General features: G+C 44.8%; 1 protein-coding gene across 4 annotated transcripts in view; it reads left to right on the forward strand.

The window, feature by feature from the left end:
• nlgn1 (neuroligin 1) overlaps positions 1 to 17026 on the forward strand; it is a 156451-nt gene extending 139425 nt beyond the window's left edge. For 3 of the 4 annotated variants that reach the window (XM_029827575.1, XM_029827576.1, XM_029827577.1), the window contains 7 exons: positions 6005 to 6217; positions 10286 to 10552; positions 10671 to 11032; positions 11868 to 12028; positions 12829 to 12985; positions 13605 to 13682; positions 14430 to 17026. In XM_029827575.1, the coding sequence (XP_029683435.1) occupies positions 6005 to 6217; positions 10286 to 10552; positions 10671 to 11032; positions 11868 to 12028; positions 12829 to 12985; positions 13605 to 13682; positions 14430 to 15020 (1829 nt within the window). In that variant the 3' untranslated portion in view covers positions 15021 to 17026. 4 annotated transcript variants of the gene reach the window in all.
• Positions 17027 to 17536: the final 510 nt, after the last annotated feature.

Genomic DNA, 17536 nt, shown 5'->3' on the forward strand with positions numbered 1-17536 from the left:
TGAAAATTTATCCCATGCTGCCGAATAATGTTCCCTAAGGGAAGCATGTACAAGGTGAAGAGGATTGGTCCAAGTACAGAACCTTGAGGAACTCCATGGCTAACCCTACTGTATGAGGAGGGAACACCATGGACATGAGCAAACTGGTATCTATCAGATAAACATGATCTAAACCAGTCTAGTGCTGTCCCTTTAACCCCAGCACATGTTCCAGTCTATGTAACAGGATGCTGTGATCAACTGTATCAAAAGCAGCACGGAGATCCAGCAGAACCAGCATAGAGATCAGTCCATGATCTGAAGCTATGAGAAGATCATTAGCAACTTTAAGAAGTGCTGTTTCTGTGCTGTGATGAGCTCTAAAGCCTGACTGAAACATCTCAAACAGGCTGTTTCTCTGCAGGTGCCCCAGTAAATGAGTCACCACAACCTTTAGAATTTTAGAGATAAAAGGAAGGTTGGATATCAGCTGATAGTTTGCTAACACATCAGGATCCAGTGATGGTGTTTTAAGCAATGGCTTAATCACTGCCACCTTGTAGGACCGGGGTACATGTGTGCCGACAAGCTACCTTCAGAGGGACCAGAAAGTTTACCATCTTTGATCAGGTCAAGACGGTAACGCTCTAAACTCTGTTGCTCCTGCTTCAATTCAGCCTCACGTAACTGAACCTTCAGCTTTAGCTTCTCAAGTTCAAAAGCGTACTCTTTAGCCCGTGCCTCCTTCTCCACTGCCTGCTGATGCTGTAATACTCAAAAGTTAAAGCTCCAAACCCCTCAACCTGAGAAACCTGTTTATGAGGTTCCAGAGACCTACCCACTACTGGAGGCATGATGTCAAAGCTCAACTCCTCTACTTGAGCCAAAACCTTCTGCTGCACCAGGTTTGCCTTTAAAGTAGACAATATGGTGTCTATGTGATGGCCTAGGGCACTCCACATCAAAATGCTCTGCAACAGTTGTTCTTTCTTGAGAGTCTTTAATAACTCCCAATTTGGATTCCGCAAGAACTCATCTACTGTAGCCATGTCCACAACACTAATGCTAGTACACTGAATTTCTCAAACCATACAAACTTACCAAACCAAAATCCAAGTCTAGCACGCTAACCAACAACAGTTGTGCCCGGCGTAAAGGCAATTAAGCACCTTCAAAAACCAGCACAACAAGCTAGTCAACCTGGTGTGCACACAGCAGTCACATGTGGAGCAACTTTCCCCTAGCTACCTACCTAACCAGGGAGCTAACTAGCTAACTCAACCCCTAGACTTCATGCAAAAGTGGTGGTGGGAAGATTAAACACAAAGCCCAGTGACTCGGTTAAGCGACCAGCACGCTGGCAGCCCACCTTGACAGTCCTAGTGCACCAAAATAACAAACTAAAACAACAAACAGGTCTAGTCACACAGACCACCTTAGACCTACTGGGAAAGGAATCTCCAACACCTAGTGCCTGCCCTGAAGCACACCAGGCCAAAAACTTCTAAAACCATAAGTGGACAAAGCACTAAACCTCTCTAACTGGGTAACCCAACCATCAACCACTGTATGCTAAACTCCCTCCAACAGTTATGTTTAAGCTGGAAAATATCAACTGCCAAAAAAACCCTAACAACCATTTCTTCAAGGATTTTCAAAATCCCGGACGAGCCCCCATTTGTTACAACTTGGCTCAAAGTTATAACAAAAAAGAGGGAATCAGCACACAGAAAGATCAAATCATTTAAATATTTTATTGAGAAACCCAAACCAAAATGATGAGACGGCCATGCAGTATGGTGGCAGCAGCCCAGCCAGAGAGAGAGACAAAGGAGAACCGCCCCTTTTATGCCCTCTGGCTCCTCCCAGCTCGCAGGTGAAACCAGTCTCACTGACGACCCACCCAGTCCCTGGGTAAACAAAACAAAACACATGGGCGGGCCGTCACACCTGTCACTAAAGAACCATTGATCTGGTCCAGGATAGAACTGCCTATCAATGGTAAAACATCCTTCAACCGGTGTGTTGGGATGGGATCTAAAGGACACGTGGTGGTCTTGGATTTCTGAATTAGCGAAGACGCCTCAGAAAAATATATAGGGCTGAAGGAGTTTAAGAGCTCATTGGAAAACCTGTATGTTTCCACAGTCAGCACATCTGGTGATGGCCCAGTTGTTGGGATGGCCTGGTTAGCTTTCTCTCTGATAGCTAGAACTTTATCAGTGAAGAAGCTCATGAAGTCTTCACCACTAAGGGAAGAAGGGATACGTGGATCTAAAACACTGTGACTCTTAGTTAATTTGGCCATGGTGCTGAAAAGAAAGATGGGGTTGTTCTTATTTTCCTCAATTAAAGAAGAAAAATAAGCTGTTCTAGCCTTGCGAAGGGCCTTTTTGTAAATTACTAGACAGTCTTTCCAGGCTACATGATAGCTATCTATTTTACAAAAATGCCACTTCCTTTCTCATCTGCGCGCTTTCTGCTTGAGGGTCCTGATATGTGAATTATACCAGGGGGCACACCTCCTCTGATTTACTATTTTCTTTTTCAGGGGGGCAACAGAATCAAGCGTGATTTTCAGTGAGGTTGCTGCACCTTCAGCAACAGAGTCAACCTCAGCAGGGCTAAGATTATAATGATTTATCCCTGGGGAAAAACACGGTGGTCCTGGGATTAGCACAGGGATCACTTCCTTAAAATTTATCTACAGCATCATCTGAAAGACATCTGCTATAGTAAGACTTTGTTCTGAGCATAGAAGAATCCTTAATCATAAATGTGAAAATGATCAAAGAATGATCTGACAGGAGTGGGTTCTGAGGGAACACTGACACATGTTCTACCTCAACACCATAAGTCAGAACTAGATCTCGGGTGTGGTTGAAGCTATGAGTTGGTTGGTTTATCTGCTGGAGGAAACCAACTGACTCAAGTAATGAAATGAAGCCATTTCTAAAGCTGTCATTTACAACGTCTAAATGGATATTAAAGTCTCCAATGATAATGACTTTGGCCGTTCTAAGGACCAAGTCGGATAAGAAATCAGAGAACTCAGACAGGGACTCTGAATGTGGCCCAGCAGGGGGCCGATATACAACTACAAACAGAAGTGGCTTTTCTGCCTTCCAGTTCAGATGGGTGATGCCAAGAGTCAGGCTTTCAAATGAACTGGAGCCATGTTTTGGTCTAAGATTAATTAATAACTTGGAGTGATAGATTGCTGTGTGTGTGGTGGTGTTTGCTACATAATGGTGAAACATTAGTTGATATCTATCAGGAAAAGTGAGGCCCCAAACATACGCTCAGCATTAGCATATTAGCAACCTTTACACCGATGTGAGCAGTATGGTAGTGACTGTTATGCTATGCTAACAAGCACCAGTTCAATCAATTACCAAGATCAAAGATGCCCTCTTTCAGAAAAAAATGGAGTGTTTGTACAAATTTCATGATGAGGGTTGTTTACTGTTTCACTACTCCTGTAAGAGCTGGTAGAAAATCTATAGTGCCATTATTGTGAAAGGATTTTAACAAAGGAGCTGATCACCTCAGTTCAAAGGTGAGAAGAAGGGTAAGAGCAAACGAGTGATCAACCCGACACCTTGCTTATCCATTTGTTTGTCTCCTTCACTTCTGGTGCTTTAGTTGATCCACTGTTATTTCCAGTGCTGTCCAGAGTCCCAGGGATAGACAGTAAAACCGAGAAGCATGTGAGGATTATGGGATACAGACCATGACTGGAAACAAGATGTGTCCAGAAAGAAATATTAAAAAGAGAAATCCCATCTTTCTCTTGGGTTGGTGCTCCGTCTCTGGCTGCTCAGAGATAGCAGGGATGAAAGCTGCTCCTGGATCAGTGTTCACACTGATAGTGGCATTGAGAGGAGCTTGGAGGCCAAGAGGCTGTATCAGCTTCTGAGTGATCATAGATGGAACCTGGAAGTGGCCACGTGTGATGTGTCCTCAGGCAGGACGGTGGGGCGTGGCGGCCCTGGTGGGAGCCCAGGCACCGATAAGCTCAGCACATATGGACTTTTAAAGGCTTGGACACGCTGCAGCACTCACAGCAACGACTCACTTCGTTTCCCTATTTCTAATCAGCTTAGCTTTCTATTCAGGCGTCTTTAACTCGCTAGATTGTTGCTAATTTGCTTTGCTCACAAAGTGAACGCCAGAGAGCCCCGTGAATGTGGCATCTAAGGAGAGCCGAGAGCACCTACGTTGTTTACTCCTGTCTGTGTGTCATAAACCTGGATCATCCTGGACGTTAGCAGCATGTTCTGGTCGCTAGTGTGAGTCTGAAGTGCTGGATTCTTACATGGCTCATTTTAACGTGTGTACGAGTATAGGTTTTATGTTATACCTAGTGGTTTATACATCAAGCATTCTTCTACACATGTCTCAATGATGGCTGCATGTTGACACCATCTCAGCATTAGAGCTGTGCTGCCACTCTGTGTGTGTGTGTTGGTTTTAAACACTAAAGCACCAATTTCAATCTAATTTAAATCTGTCTTAAAGTAAACTGAAGCATGTTTTGTGTATCTGTGTGTGTGTGTGTGTGTGTTTGTGTGTGTGTGTGTGTGTGTGTGTGTGTGTGTGTGTGTGTGTGTGTTTGTGTGTGTTAGCATACCACTGTTCATCAGTCTTCCTGCCTGACTTTTGGCTATTGCCAGCCAGTCAGTTAAATTGAATCAATTAAATCTCTCTTGTAAATGGCTCCAATTTCTTCCACCAGATTAGACACTGATCAACAAGTACACAAATAAATAACCAGGCTAGTGAAAAGGAAAAAGGATGAAAGCAACTGCATTCAAAGTAAATTAGCAACTGTAGCAGGAGAAAGAAAATGAATAGTTTTGAATCAAGTCAAAGTAACGGAAACTAAGTAAAGGTAAATACCAAGGAAAGGTAAATACTTATAATACATCATAAAGTACATCTTGAATCTTGAGTTTAAAAATGGTTTCAACATTAAAATTATACTTTTATTTTTAGATACATTATTTTTGTGCACTTTGATTCATAGACATTATACTGTATATTGCTAGTTAAATCTTCCTACAGTATGTAATATATGGGTAGGTTGTAAGGCAAACAGGCAGACAGGCACCTGGGGCAGGTAATGGAATCAATCAATCAATCAATCAATCAATCAATCAATCAATCAATCAATTAATTAATCAAAGAAGCAATCAATCAATCAATCAATCAATCTTTATTTATACTGCGTCTGTTATAACCAGAATTGTTTCTAGGCACTTTACAAAATCCCAGGGCCTGACCCCCAACAAGCAACAGTGGCAAGAAAAAACTGCCCTTTAACAGGAAGAAACCTTGAGCAGGACCAGGCTCATATAGGGGGGCCCTCCTGCTGATGGCCGGCTGGGTAGAAAGAGAGGAGAGGGGGGAGGACAGGTAGAGGATAGAATAGGTAGGAGAGGAGAGGAGAGGAGAGGAGAGGAGAGGAGAGGAGAGGAGAGGAGAGGAGAGGAGAGGAGAGGAGAGGAGACATTATATTAATTAAAATAAGCTGCCGGTAGAGTCGGATGAGTGGTCAGTAGGTCAGTATACAGCTTATGAAGGTGAAGGTGAATACAGAATACAGATGACCATGGAAACGAGAGGGGGGGGGGGGGGGGGGGGGGGGTGTTGTGGAAACTCTTGGGTTCAGGTGTCATAGTCATAACAACAGTAATAACAGCAGGGTGTTACTACTAATGGTTGTTTGATAGAAAAAAAAACACATTTTGCTTTGCTGACTTTTCATTTCATAAAAGTGTGTGTGTGTGCCTTTCTGTTTACCACCATTGATGAATCCCTCTATCCCAGCATCTCCTCTTCATTCAGCAGTGCTGGAGCCTCTCTTAATCTAATGTTCTCCACTGTAGAACATCCTGCTTCTTCATTCTGATGATTTTTCCATAGAAAAACTGTTCTTTTTGCTTCTTCAGAGAACTGTTTGGTCTTTCTCTGGTTTCATTCTTAGAACCCTCCACTGATGGGCCTCTCCATCTCTCTGCAGGGTTTCTCAGTACAGGAGACCAGGCTGCCAAAGGGAATTATGGGCTGCTGGATCAGATCCAAGCTCTGCGCTGGACCAGTGAAAATATTGCATCCTTTGGTGGAGACCCGCTGCGTATCACCGTGTTTGGTTCTGGTGCTGGAGCTTCTTGTGTCAACCTGCTGACACTGTCACATTATTCTGAGGGAAACCGCTGGAGCAACTCCACCAAAGGTACAACCCTAACCCTTACTTCTCTGAGAATGGTACTGTTCACCAGACTCTGGATGAGCCCAGGAAGTCATGTATCCTTTTCTCCCTCAGGAACCATACAGCATGTAAAGCTCATACAATTTAATGAACAGTTTGTAAATTGGATCAAATTGTTGACAGGCTGTTTGTTGTCACTTCCTTAAAGCAGGAACTTTTTATCATGCTGACATTCACTTCTTACCCACAGTGAAGACCCATTTGTCCATTTCCAGCAACAAAATATTCATCATTTGGTCTTCAGTCTGGTGACCAGTTTATTACCTGAGCACCAGTTGTCCAAACTTTTCCTAAACAAACCAGAATAAAACACAGAAAACGAGGCCTTAAAACCTAAAAATGAGTTCTGAGTTGTGCAAATACGGACGAGTTTGTGGGGTGAGTCCCAGAGGGAGGAGGCAGCAGCAGAGAAGACTTTGTCCGCCCAGGTTTGGTGCCTGGTCTGTGTAGGTGGCGAGAGGCCGCGTCCCTGGCAGGGGGTGTGGTTATTTGCGGTTTTATGGAGGATTTTGAACTGTATGGTTGCTGTTTAGACATGACAGGGAATGAAGATCGGGGCCCCCACAGGGATCCAAGAAACAGAAGCCTCAGGAGGATGTTGGGGAGGCGGTGGGACTGAGCTCTAAAGCACAGAGCAGCACAGTGATGGGGGGCCAGGGTGGCTTTTGGAGGACAGGGGTGATGCGGTCTCAAGAGCCGCTGTAAGTGTATTAAAGTTTACTAAGGAGTTTTGATTGTCGGCCACCGGTGATGCTAATGCAATAGTCTAGTCTGGATAAATGCAGTCTGGGGGTTCTGCTGCAGGTATCTGTTGGTGAGCTAGGAGAGGGCCTGAAAAGTGCTGTGCCGGTGATGTGGAGTGAGGATTCGAGTCTGGAGAGCACGATGGAGTGGATGATGGTGTCAAAGGTGTCTGCAAGGTCAAGCAGGATGAAGATGGTGAGGTGTCCAGAGTCTGTGGAGAGGGACTGTTAGCAGAGCTGTTTCAGTGCTGCGCTTTGAACAAAACCAAATTGAAAGGATTCCAGCAGGTTACTGGAGGGGAGGTGGGTTCTGAGTTGTGAGGCAGCAGCACAGTGCAGGATTTTTTCCAGAAAGGGAAGATTAGAGATGGCGTGGAAGTTATTTGGGTTGTCAGGGCTGGGAGCAGAATTTATGATGATGGGTGTGTTGCTAGACAGTTTTAGGGTTTGAAGGACAAAACCAGAGCTGAGGGAGGCATTGTGATATCACGTTTAGATGGTATTGGATCCAAATTGCATGTGGAGGTTTTTATTCTGGTCCCGAACTGTGCTGGGAATGCTGAAGAGAAGTAGGTCAGGTGCAGAATGGAGGTGTTGAGGTTTCTGTAGATGACAGATTTTGTTTGGAACAATGATAGGAAGCATTAGTACTTTTCACTGGTGAATGAGGAGGTGTTGTTAAGCTTGAGGAAGGACTTCATGCTGGAGACCTGAGTCGTGGAGTTACTGGAGCCAGAGTGGATGAGGTAGGAGTGGTGGGTGAACCAAGCAGCACTGAATGCTTCTTTGTATTATTGCAGGGGGTGAACCAGGGGAAGAGTGAGTCAAATAGATGTTTTTTGCTTTGGTGGAGACAAGCTGACCCAAGCAGGAGGAAAGCATTGTCTTCTTAGCAGCTTCTAGCACCGCAGGTCGGTGGGGCCATCAGACAGGAAAGGGGGCCGAGAGAGATGAGGGTAAATTGGAGTTAAGGTTTCTCAAAGTTCAGCCAGACAATTCTGGATTAAACCAAATCATTTACTGCACACAATGCTTGGTAAAATCAGCAGAGCATCACTTTAGCAAGATAAAAGGAGGGTTAGCATCAGGCTCGGTCTGGTGTCTTCACCCCTGATAACTGTCTGTTTAGACATGACAAGGAATGACAATCAGGGCCCCCACAGGGATCCAAGAAACAGAGTCCTCAGGAGGATGTTGGGGAGGCGGTGGGACTGAGCTCTGAAGCACAGAGCAGTAGAGTAACAGAGCAGCACAATAGCACAGAGTAGCACAATAGCACAGAGGAGCACAATAGCACAGAGCGGCACAATAGCACAGAGCAGAACAAGAGCACAGAGCAGCACAATAGCACAGAGCAGCACAGTAACAGAGCAGCACAATAGCACAGAGCAGCAATCAGGAGTGACCAGGTAAATGGGAGGGGCTTAAATACCTGTCTGCATCAGCAGACAGGGCCATGTGAAAGGTGGAATCACACAATTTCAGTTTTCTGGCTGAACGAGCTACTCAGGCTTCACATCAATTATGGTCTGGTTGTGGTTTGTGGTGGGTCCACGGATATCTGTGTCCTCAGAGATAGCCAGGTGTTCAGACATATGCGGATCGCAGGTGGATAGCTGTCAAATTGTGAGCCTGGTGGAGCAGAACAGGTTCAGAATGGGAGCTGTGTACTGGATGAAGTTGAGACACTGTAGCAGATCCAGAAATTCTGAGGCCGGTTTATTGTTCGTCCTTTCAATATGTAGATTAAAATCCCTCCAGGAGGAGAAGAGATACCAGATAGCTGGGTCAAAAGTCAGAAGATCACAGAGGAAGGAAGGATGTGGCTGAGGGGCAATAAATGATGGCTGAGACCAGCAGAGATGGATCAGAGGGTTTTGTAGCTGAGATGTTCAAATGAGGCAACATGAGGGATGGCAATGGTGGGTGTCACCTCCCCAGCCCACAGTACAGGGTTTGTCTATATAGGTGTGTCCTGTAGGAGGGGACTTGATTCAATGAGGAGTAATCCAGCAGCTTCAGTGAGACAGAGAGAATCCAGGTAATCGTCCATTATAACATCATTGAGAATGAGGCTTTTGTTGTTGGTGGAGCAGGTGTTGAATAGGGCCCCTTTCAATGGATGTTGCTTTGTGAGTCCAGGTCCAGGGGATCTTTGGGAGGAGTGAGTGGGGGGAGACAGGTAATGCGTGTTCATGTGCAGAAGGGTGCACTTCATGTTGCAGATTAGCTGCAAGCATGTGGCCAACTGCCTGTTTGGTGGAGGCTTTGAGAAGGGGGAGGGGGAGTTTCAGAAGGAAACTTGGAGCAGGTTGGCTGTAATTAGGTGTGGAGGTTGAGGCTCCTGCTAGAACATTCTGCCAGTCATGGTGGGAATTGGCCATGGAAGGATGAAAAAGTTTAGATCTTTAAAATGTTCTGACCATTCAGAGTGTCTACGAGAGGAGTCATTGGACCCAACATGAATGATCACTTATCTTGTAGAGAACAGAAGAGAGCAGAGCAGCACTGGTGGTTTTCTCAATATGACTGTAACTGGGGACCCAGGGAAACAGTGTGTGGCAGAATTTTAAAAGGTGGCCATGACTAAAACTAATATTATTATTAGTAATAGTACTGCAATAGTAAGTTCATTCACACACACACTCACACATAAACACACACGGAACCTGTGTTATTGGATTTGCCTCCTCTGTCAGTGTGAAAAATTAACCACCTAAATAAAAACAAATGACTGTTTGTGTTTTGTTCCATTTTGTGATCTGTTGTTATCCCCTGTCTTCTTCGTCTTTATGCCACATTGAAGCTCCACAAAATTCTTTCGTTCGCATTTTAGACTTGTTTTGAGGTGAATTTCCAGTGATAGTGAGAGGGGGAAGGGACTTGAAGCTACACACGTGTTTGTGCTGGTTGAGTTTGCCATGAGCCTCCTTTCACTCTGGGAAAATGTCCAAAAGTCAGAAAAGTTTAAAGTTTAATATGTGTTGGCCAGTCGTATCCCAAACAAGCAAGAATCGTTTCTGCCGAACAAGAATGTGGAGACCACGGTGGAGGCTGCAGGAGTATACCTCGTCAATTTGATTAATATTTACATTTGACCAGTACCACAAATGCTCACAAAGGGTCTTGCAATGATCTGGTGACTCATTCGGGGTTGTACGTACCTTCCCCTGTACGTAGCTCGGATAGGCTCCAGCACACCCCGTAACCCCAAAAGGGATATAGAGGTCAAGAAAAAATATTACCTGGGCTTATTCTTTTCAACCTTGCCCATTCTTTTCTTTACCAGGCCTCTTCCAGAGGGCCATTGCCCAGAGTGGCACTGCTCTGTCCAGCTGGGCTGTCAGTTTTCAACCAGCAAAATATGCTCGAATGCTGGCCCGAAAGGTGGGCTGTAACCTGGAGGACACAGTTGAACTGGTGCTGTGCCTTCAGAGGAAACATTACAAGGAGCTGGTGGATCAAGACATCCAGCCAGCTCGCTACCACATAGCCTTTGGGCCAGTGATTGACGGAGATGTTATACCTGATGACCCTCAGATTCTTATGGAGCAAGGTAAGGATTAGTGCAGCAAGGTTATTTTCTGCTCTCAGAAATGGCTAAATCAAAGAGTGAACAGCCATTTGTTTTTATCAATGCCTATTTTACCACTATTCTATGTTTCTCTTCAAAGGGGAGTTCCTCAACTATGACATCATGCTTGGGGTTAATCAGGGCGAGGGTCTTAAGTTTGTGGAGCTGATTGTGGACAATGAAAATGGTGTTCAGGCCAATGACTTTGACTACGCCGTGTCCAGCTTTGTGGATGACCTTTATGGCTATCCAGAGGGCAAAGACATTCTCCGAGAGACCATCAAATTCATGTACACGGACTGGGCTGACAGACACAACCCCGAGACGCGCCGAAAGACCCTTTTGGCACTTTTTACAGATCATCAGTGGGTGGCACCAGCAGTAGCCACAGCAGACCTGCACTCAAGCTTTGGGTCCCCAACATATTTTTATGCATTTTACCACCACTGTCAGACAGAACAGGTAGGTCCCTGGTTACCTGCAACAATCTGGTCTACTCAGTAAACTCTTTAAACAAACTCTGGTGGTTAAGACTGTAATATCCAGTCATAATCTGACATGGATACATCAGCAGACTTCACTTTCTAGTCCCAGAAACCCCACCAATAAATAACTACTGTAAAGTTAATAACACACATTAAATCCAGTTAATCTGATCCTGTTTCATCCATTAGATTTGATGACAACATACTTCCAGAGCATTAGTTCTTTATAGAACATGGGATCGGCAATAAATCTGATTCTGATTCTGATTATTTTAAAACTAAACTCTTGGTTTCAGATAACCAATCAATCGGTTGATCAACTGATCTTTTTTCTCTGAGTAGGCCACCTTGTGAGGTGTGATTAAAAAACTGAGATATATGAGGTATTTGTGTGGAATAAAGAGAAAAATGTTCATACTGTGAAAATGTACCTACGTAACTTTTCTGGCTAAAGTAGCTCACAGATATTTAGAAGTATCTGAGAACATAATATTTGCATTATAGAGTCACAACAGAATCAATCTAAGACTTATAATATTTTTCTCTGAACAGACTTATTGATGTTAAATATTCAGCAAATGAAAGAGTTATAGCATTCATCCCAACATCCATTTTTCATATTTGCGATGGAAAATTATTATGTATATCTACAGGGACTTAAGACCCAAAAGTCTGGTCTGTTGCCTGTTTTGCCACTCAAACAAGTCTGTCTGTTTAGACGTGTCCCTTGTGAGTAAGTCAGTGTTCTGCATCTGTTCCTTGATGTGTAGATATTAATTTTAATCTGACTCAATTTGTCTGCTGCTTGTTAGGTACCACCGTGGGCAGACGCAGCACATGGAGATGAGATCCCCTATGTGTTTGGCTTACCAATGATCGGGCCAACAGAGCTGTTCCCCTGCAACTTTTCCAAGAATGATGTGATGCTCAGTGCTGTGGTCATGACCTACTGGACAAACTTTGCTAAGACGGGGTACGATGATATTCTGGAAGTACCACGAATCCCACCCCCACTCCTCTCCTGTCCTCTCTTTCCATCTTGCCTTTCAGCATACATCTCTAATTGTTTTTCTAAAAGTGTAACGGGAAGACAATGGCTTCTCCTGTGCGCTGCCCAATGGGCCTGAGGGGACAGGAAGAGCACTAATGATATACATATATAATCCCAAATTGACGTGAAATGCCGGGTACCTGGGAGATTTATACCACAATTTGTGTGGTTAAGAGTGTTCCCAAGGAATTCTGGCCGGCTGCACATGCTGCTCTCAGACAATGGGGCGCTCAGCGGGTCCTGAATGGGCTTCCATAGCTCACATGGCTGATTGGGGCTCTGTTGAGTCTGTTTAGTACCAGATCTCACATGACAGTACGAAAAATGAGAAAAGGTTGTGAACAAGTCTAAGTATATGACTCACCTGTTGAGGCTGAATGGAAGGGTAAAAAAACGTTAATGAGTCTTATGAAAGCTTTTCTGTACATTTAATGTTCAGACATAAATAAAGATCTAGGTTTAAATGTTACTTCTGCACTGTTTGTTCAGCACTCTTGGAGGAAGTGTTCACCAGGAGCAGCATTGTTGTAGCAGCGTGAGGGTCTGTTGACACATTGGCAGTACTGAGAAACAGCCAAAGGTTGACTGGCGGCTCGCTGACACAGTTTGGTCACCTTAATGACGAGTTGTTTTTTTTAAATCAAAGGTCATTTGGCTTTAATTTACTCTCACTGCATGCTTTTTGCACTCAACTTTTCATTAATCTGCTCCATTGTTGCCAGGGACCCAAACCAGCCTGTGCCGCAGGACACCAAGTTTATCCACACCAAGCCGAATCGCTTTGAAGAGGTTGCATGGACACGTTACAACCAAAAGGACCAGCTCTATCTGCACATTGGCTTAAAGCCCCGGGTGAAAGAGCACTACCGTGCCAACAAGGTAGAGCCACATGTCAATAACCATATTCTCTTGTTCTATATGAGTTTGCCTTGTTTGTGCCGTGCTCTGTAGTATTGAAGTCGGTGCCAGTGTGTTTTTGTGCTGCACAGATTGTGTTGAATGTGATATTGACTGAATGCATCTAGTTTAATGTTACTGTATCGATTTGTTTCCTCAGTATTTGCTTTCAGAAGTTGCTGGTGTGGATGTTTCCTGCTGTTTCACTTTTGTCCTCTCACAGTTTGTCTGTCCCTCCCTTGTCTGTCTGTCCCTGCATTCAGGCATCATCCTAAACTACCAGTTTCTCAACTCAAACTTTATTTAAAACACTCTTTAAAACAGCCCGAGCCGGCCAAAGTCGGTGAACAGGAGAGGAACCAAACTAAGATAAAAAGTAAAAGTTAGGGAAAAGTAAATCACCCACTTAAAACAAATGAAATTCAGTAAAACACAAACTTTAAATGAAGAAACAAAATGACAGAGGAGAGGTGAGTTCTTCAGAGGAATTTGAAAATCTCTGTCGAATGTAGTTTGGACTCATGTCATTTCAGCAGCACTGACCTTAAAATGTCCTTCATCTGGACCATGTGTGATCACCTGTTTTCTCTCTCCTCCTCAGGTGAACTTGTGGTTGGAGCTCGTTCCTCACCTGCACAGCCTGAATGAGGTTACACAACTCATCCCGACCACAACTAAGGTTGGTACTGACCATCTCAGCCGCCTTCGTCATTTAACTTTTGTGTAGTAGCGTAAATGTCTCGATTAATAGAAATGCTAAAATGGTTCTCTGAAGAGTGGGTGCCAAGCAATTACTGGTTGGTACCAAGTTCAGGAGTTGTCTCATGTCGACAAAGCCAGCATTTTTGTGCGGTGCTTCTTATTTTTGATGGAACTACTTGTTTTCTGTGACAGGATAATTCTTAATGTGAATTAGGTCACCGTTACAGAAACTACAGAAACTTCTAAAGTCTGAAAATCAGACTTGATCGGCGATCAATACCTACATGGCAAACACATCAATAAAGTGAAGCAGCATGTTTTGTAGCTATATCACATCACCACTTATATTTATTTAAGCAACCAGGATGTATTTTTATTTATCAGTAAAAATATTCCAGCTACTGGAGCGGTAAAAGCATGGATCCAGCATGTGTTTATTAGGTGATGCCACCGCACCATTTCCACTGCTGGCTTAGTGCCTGAGAGTGGATTTGAGGTTAGTTCATCAGAGGTGTTCTATGTTCTGAGTGATAGGTAATGAACAGTTGTGAACACCTTTTAAGGGCCTCACTTGCTCATCTGGATTTGTGAAGAGGACAGAACAATTCTCATGTCCCTGTTTTTAGCATTTGTAAACCTGCCTGTAATCGCCTCACAATGTTTAGTTCAAATGACTCTAATCTGCCTTCAGAACTGTGCCTGACAATATTCTCCTGGTCTCTAGGTTCCTCCACCAGAAGCTACGAACCGCACTCCCAAGCCCAAAGTCCTGGTGACCAAGCGTCCAAACCCAACTCCCTTCCCCACCGAGACCCAGGACAGACAGAACCAGCCGCACCTGGTGGACCAAAGAGACTACTCCACTGAGCTGTCAGTCACCATCGCTGTGGGCGCCTCCCTCCTCTTTCTCAACATTCTGGCTTTTGCTGCTCTCTACTACAAGAAGGACAAACGGAGGCACGATGTCCACAGGCGCTGCAGCCCCCAACGGAACACCACCAATGACCTGGCTCACACTCAGGAGGAGGAGATCATGTCCCTGCAGATGAAGCAGCACTCAGACCTGGAGCGCGACTGCAGAAGCGACCCCTTGCACCCCCACGACATGGTACTGAGGACTGCCTGCCCACCAGACTACACTCTAGCCATGAGGCGCTCGCCGGACGACATCCCTCTCATGACACCAAACACCATCACCATGATCCCAAGCACCATCAGCGGCCTCAGCTCGCTCCACTCCTTCAACACCTTCCCCAGCAGTGGGCAAAACAACACCCTGCCCCACCCACACTCACACTCCACCACCCGAGTATAGCCCTCCCCCTTCATGGGGCAAAACTTAATATTGCAGCAGCTGCAGCAGAGACCTGAGCCAATCCAGACAAATGCAGGAGTGTCGGGAGCATAAATGCCAGCCCGGATTTTCCAGACTGCTATGGAATTATGCTGTGTTCACCACACCCGTCAGTCCCGGAGAAAACCTGGTCGAGGCGTTTCCAGGGTGTTGGAGCACAGGATAAAAATATATAGCAACTTTTTAGTATCACAAACACGGGAGGAATTTTGAGTACAAATATGGAAGTGAAGAAAAAAAATACCATTACAAGCTGAGCAAATCTGATTTTTTTTCCTGGTCATGCAGCAAAATCCAGTAGAACAAAAAAGTTTTTTTCCTTTTCCCACAGCAGAAATGGCCCTTGGCATCTGCTGACAAATGACTGCTTATAGAGATGTTTTGAAAGAAGAACGGAGCATCAGACATTCGTCAGCATCGAGCGCGGTGGAGGATTTGGAGAAAAAGGGAGGGATTCAGATACGTTTGTCTCTTTTCTGGCATCGGCTGCAGACCTGATTCTGGCATGTGTTCACTTCTAACAGAAAGGGTAAACAGGATGTAACAGGATTTCCATCTTTCTGGAAAAGGAAACCCTGCGTGCACAAAGGAAACATTTAAAAGAAAAAAGTCAGATTATTCTTCATTTATTTTTGTGGATGAGGAAGGATTTTATTGTATAGAACCTATTTACATATCTAGATCTGTACACTAAGCACCAAGGCTCTTGAAGCTCTCCTCCCAATTTGGGCGAAGGCATCTCAATACTGCAAAACCAGCCAGAAAGACTGAAGCCCTGGGAATCGGCATCACCGCCAGGCTTTCTGGCAGAAAGCTGGGGGACACAGGATAGCTGGATATTTTAGCACGATGCGCATGACAATTTATCTGCTTGATGGCTGCTCTGCTGATTATGTCATTATTTAGAGTCATTTCCCTTTTCTGTGCATTGGGAGTGATTTCAGATGGATTCCCCATGACTGGATCACAGTTCAAATGCACCTCACCCCCCCCAGGATCATGTGAGATGCAGTCCGGGGTTGTGGGACAGAAGGTGGAGGGCTTAGCTGATGTGGATCTGGGCATAAACGGACTAGTTTTGTACTTTGTGTATTGTACAACTTTTGATAGTGGTTAAATCACACGAGTGTACCAATCAAAGTCATTCCACCTGAGTTGAGACCAGCGTTCATCGCTGCTTAGTCTAATGGACCACTTTACATGTAGAGGCTACATATCTGCACTGCTTCTCTATCAGCCATTCTCTTGATTTTTCAGTTCCCTCATGATAAACCTGTTGGAGGGGCACAGAGGTACAGAGAATTAACAAGAGATAAAGGCTGTTTTCAGCACGCTGCTACATAACTAATACCAGTCAAATGCTAAGCACAGTCGGATCAAACCAAGTAAAAATGCACAGCTGGCAGATGTAAAAGCTCGTGTCAAAAGATCAATTCCAGCCAATTTCCCCTCGTATTTGACCACATTTTTAAACTTTTCTGCTGCAGGGTGAGCAGCCCTCCAGGAGCAGATGAGACCCATATTTGACCCTGTTTACACCACTTTAAAAAGATCCTGCTCACTCTTTTTCTTCTTCTTTGTGCCCCTGTTTTTCTCTTTTCAACAATGAGCCGGCAGTTCGGACTGTTTACAATAATTCCAGCTGAGCACCTCCTGCAGGGCCGCCTGCCGCCGCTAACCTGGGCTCTCTGCAACACTCCCGCTTGCCGCGGGGTTGCCAGTCCTGTCACGCTCACATGTTAGAGTTGTATGCTGGTGCAGGTATGCCTGTTGCTATGCTAAAATCCTCATCTAAGTTCTTTGTATTGCTGGTGTGCTTGTGTTGAGCCCTTGTTGTCCAAAGCTGCCCCTCCTGGTTCTGGCAGCGCTCAGCAGCAGAGGGCCACTATAGAGCCAAAAGGGTCGTCGTGTGTCACACTTTTTTGCCATAAGATTTAAATTGAATAAACTAATTTTATCATCTGCAGTGGATTGTTTCTCTGAGATGAATCAAAGTCAAAGGTTGTTCTCACACATCATCCTCACTGGTTGAGGTCATTTTCTCAATAACAGTCGATACACAGAAAAGGTGTCAATGAGAGTTCTGCAGGGGTGACAGCTATCTGAGTCCAGCGGAAGCTGCTGACGGAAGGTCATGAACATGCAAGTCAGTTCACCCAGTCATTGTGAGAGTATCTGTTCCCTCAACCCCCAAACATAAGCAGGAACGGTGCCTTCTTGCTGCATTTGGCAACATCGCACCTTTAAATAATTTGTTTCTGAGGGGCAAATTACTGGTGCGCTTCAACGTGACACATGTTTCACTGCTGTCATGTGCGACAGGGAGAATTATTCACTGTTTGGTAGCATCATCAAAGTGTCTATCAGGTAGCTAAAGGATTGACCAGCCCTGGGGGCTAAATCATTCACACACTTAAAAAGTCCCACATCCGCCGACAATGCACTCGGCGGGCCACGTTATCTAGAGTTCTAAAAAA

The sequence above is a fragment of the Takifugu rubripes genome, chromosome 20 (genome assembly GCF_901000725.2).
Source record: "Takifugu rubripes chromosome 20, fTakRub1.2, whole genome shotgun sequence".
In the NCBI taxonomy this organism is placed as follows: Eukaryota; Metazoa; Chordata; class Actinopteri; order Tetraodontiformes; family Tetraodontidae; genus Takifugu; species Takifugu rubripes.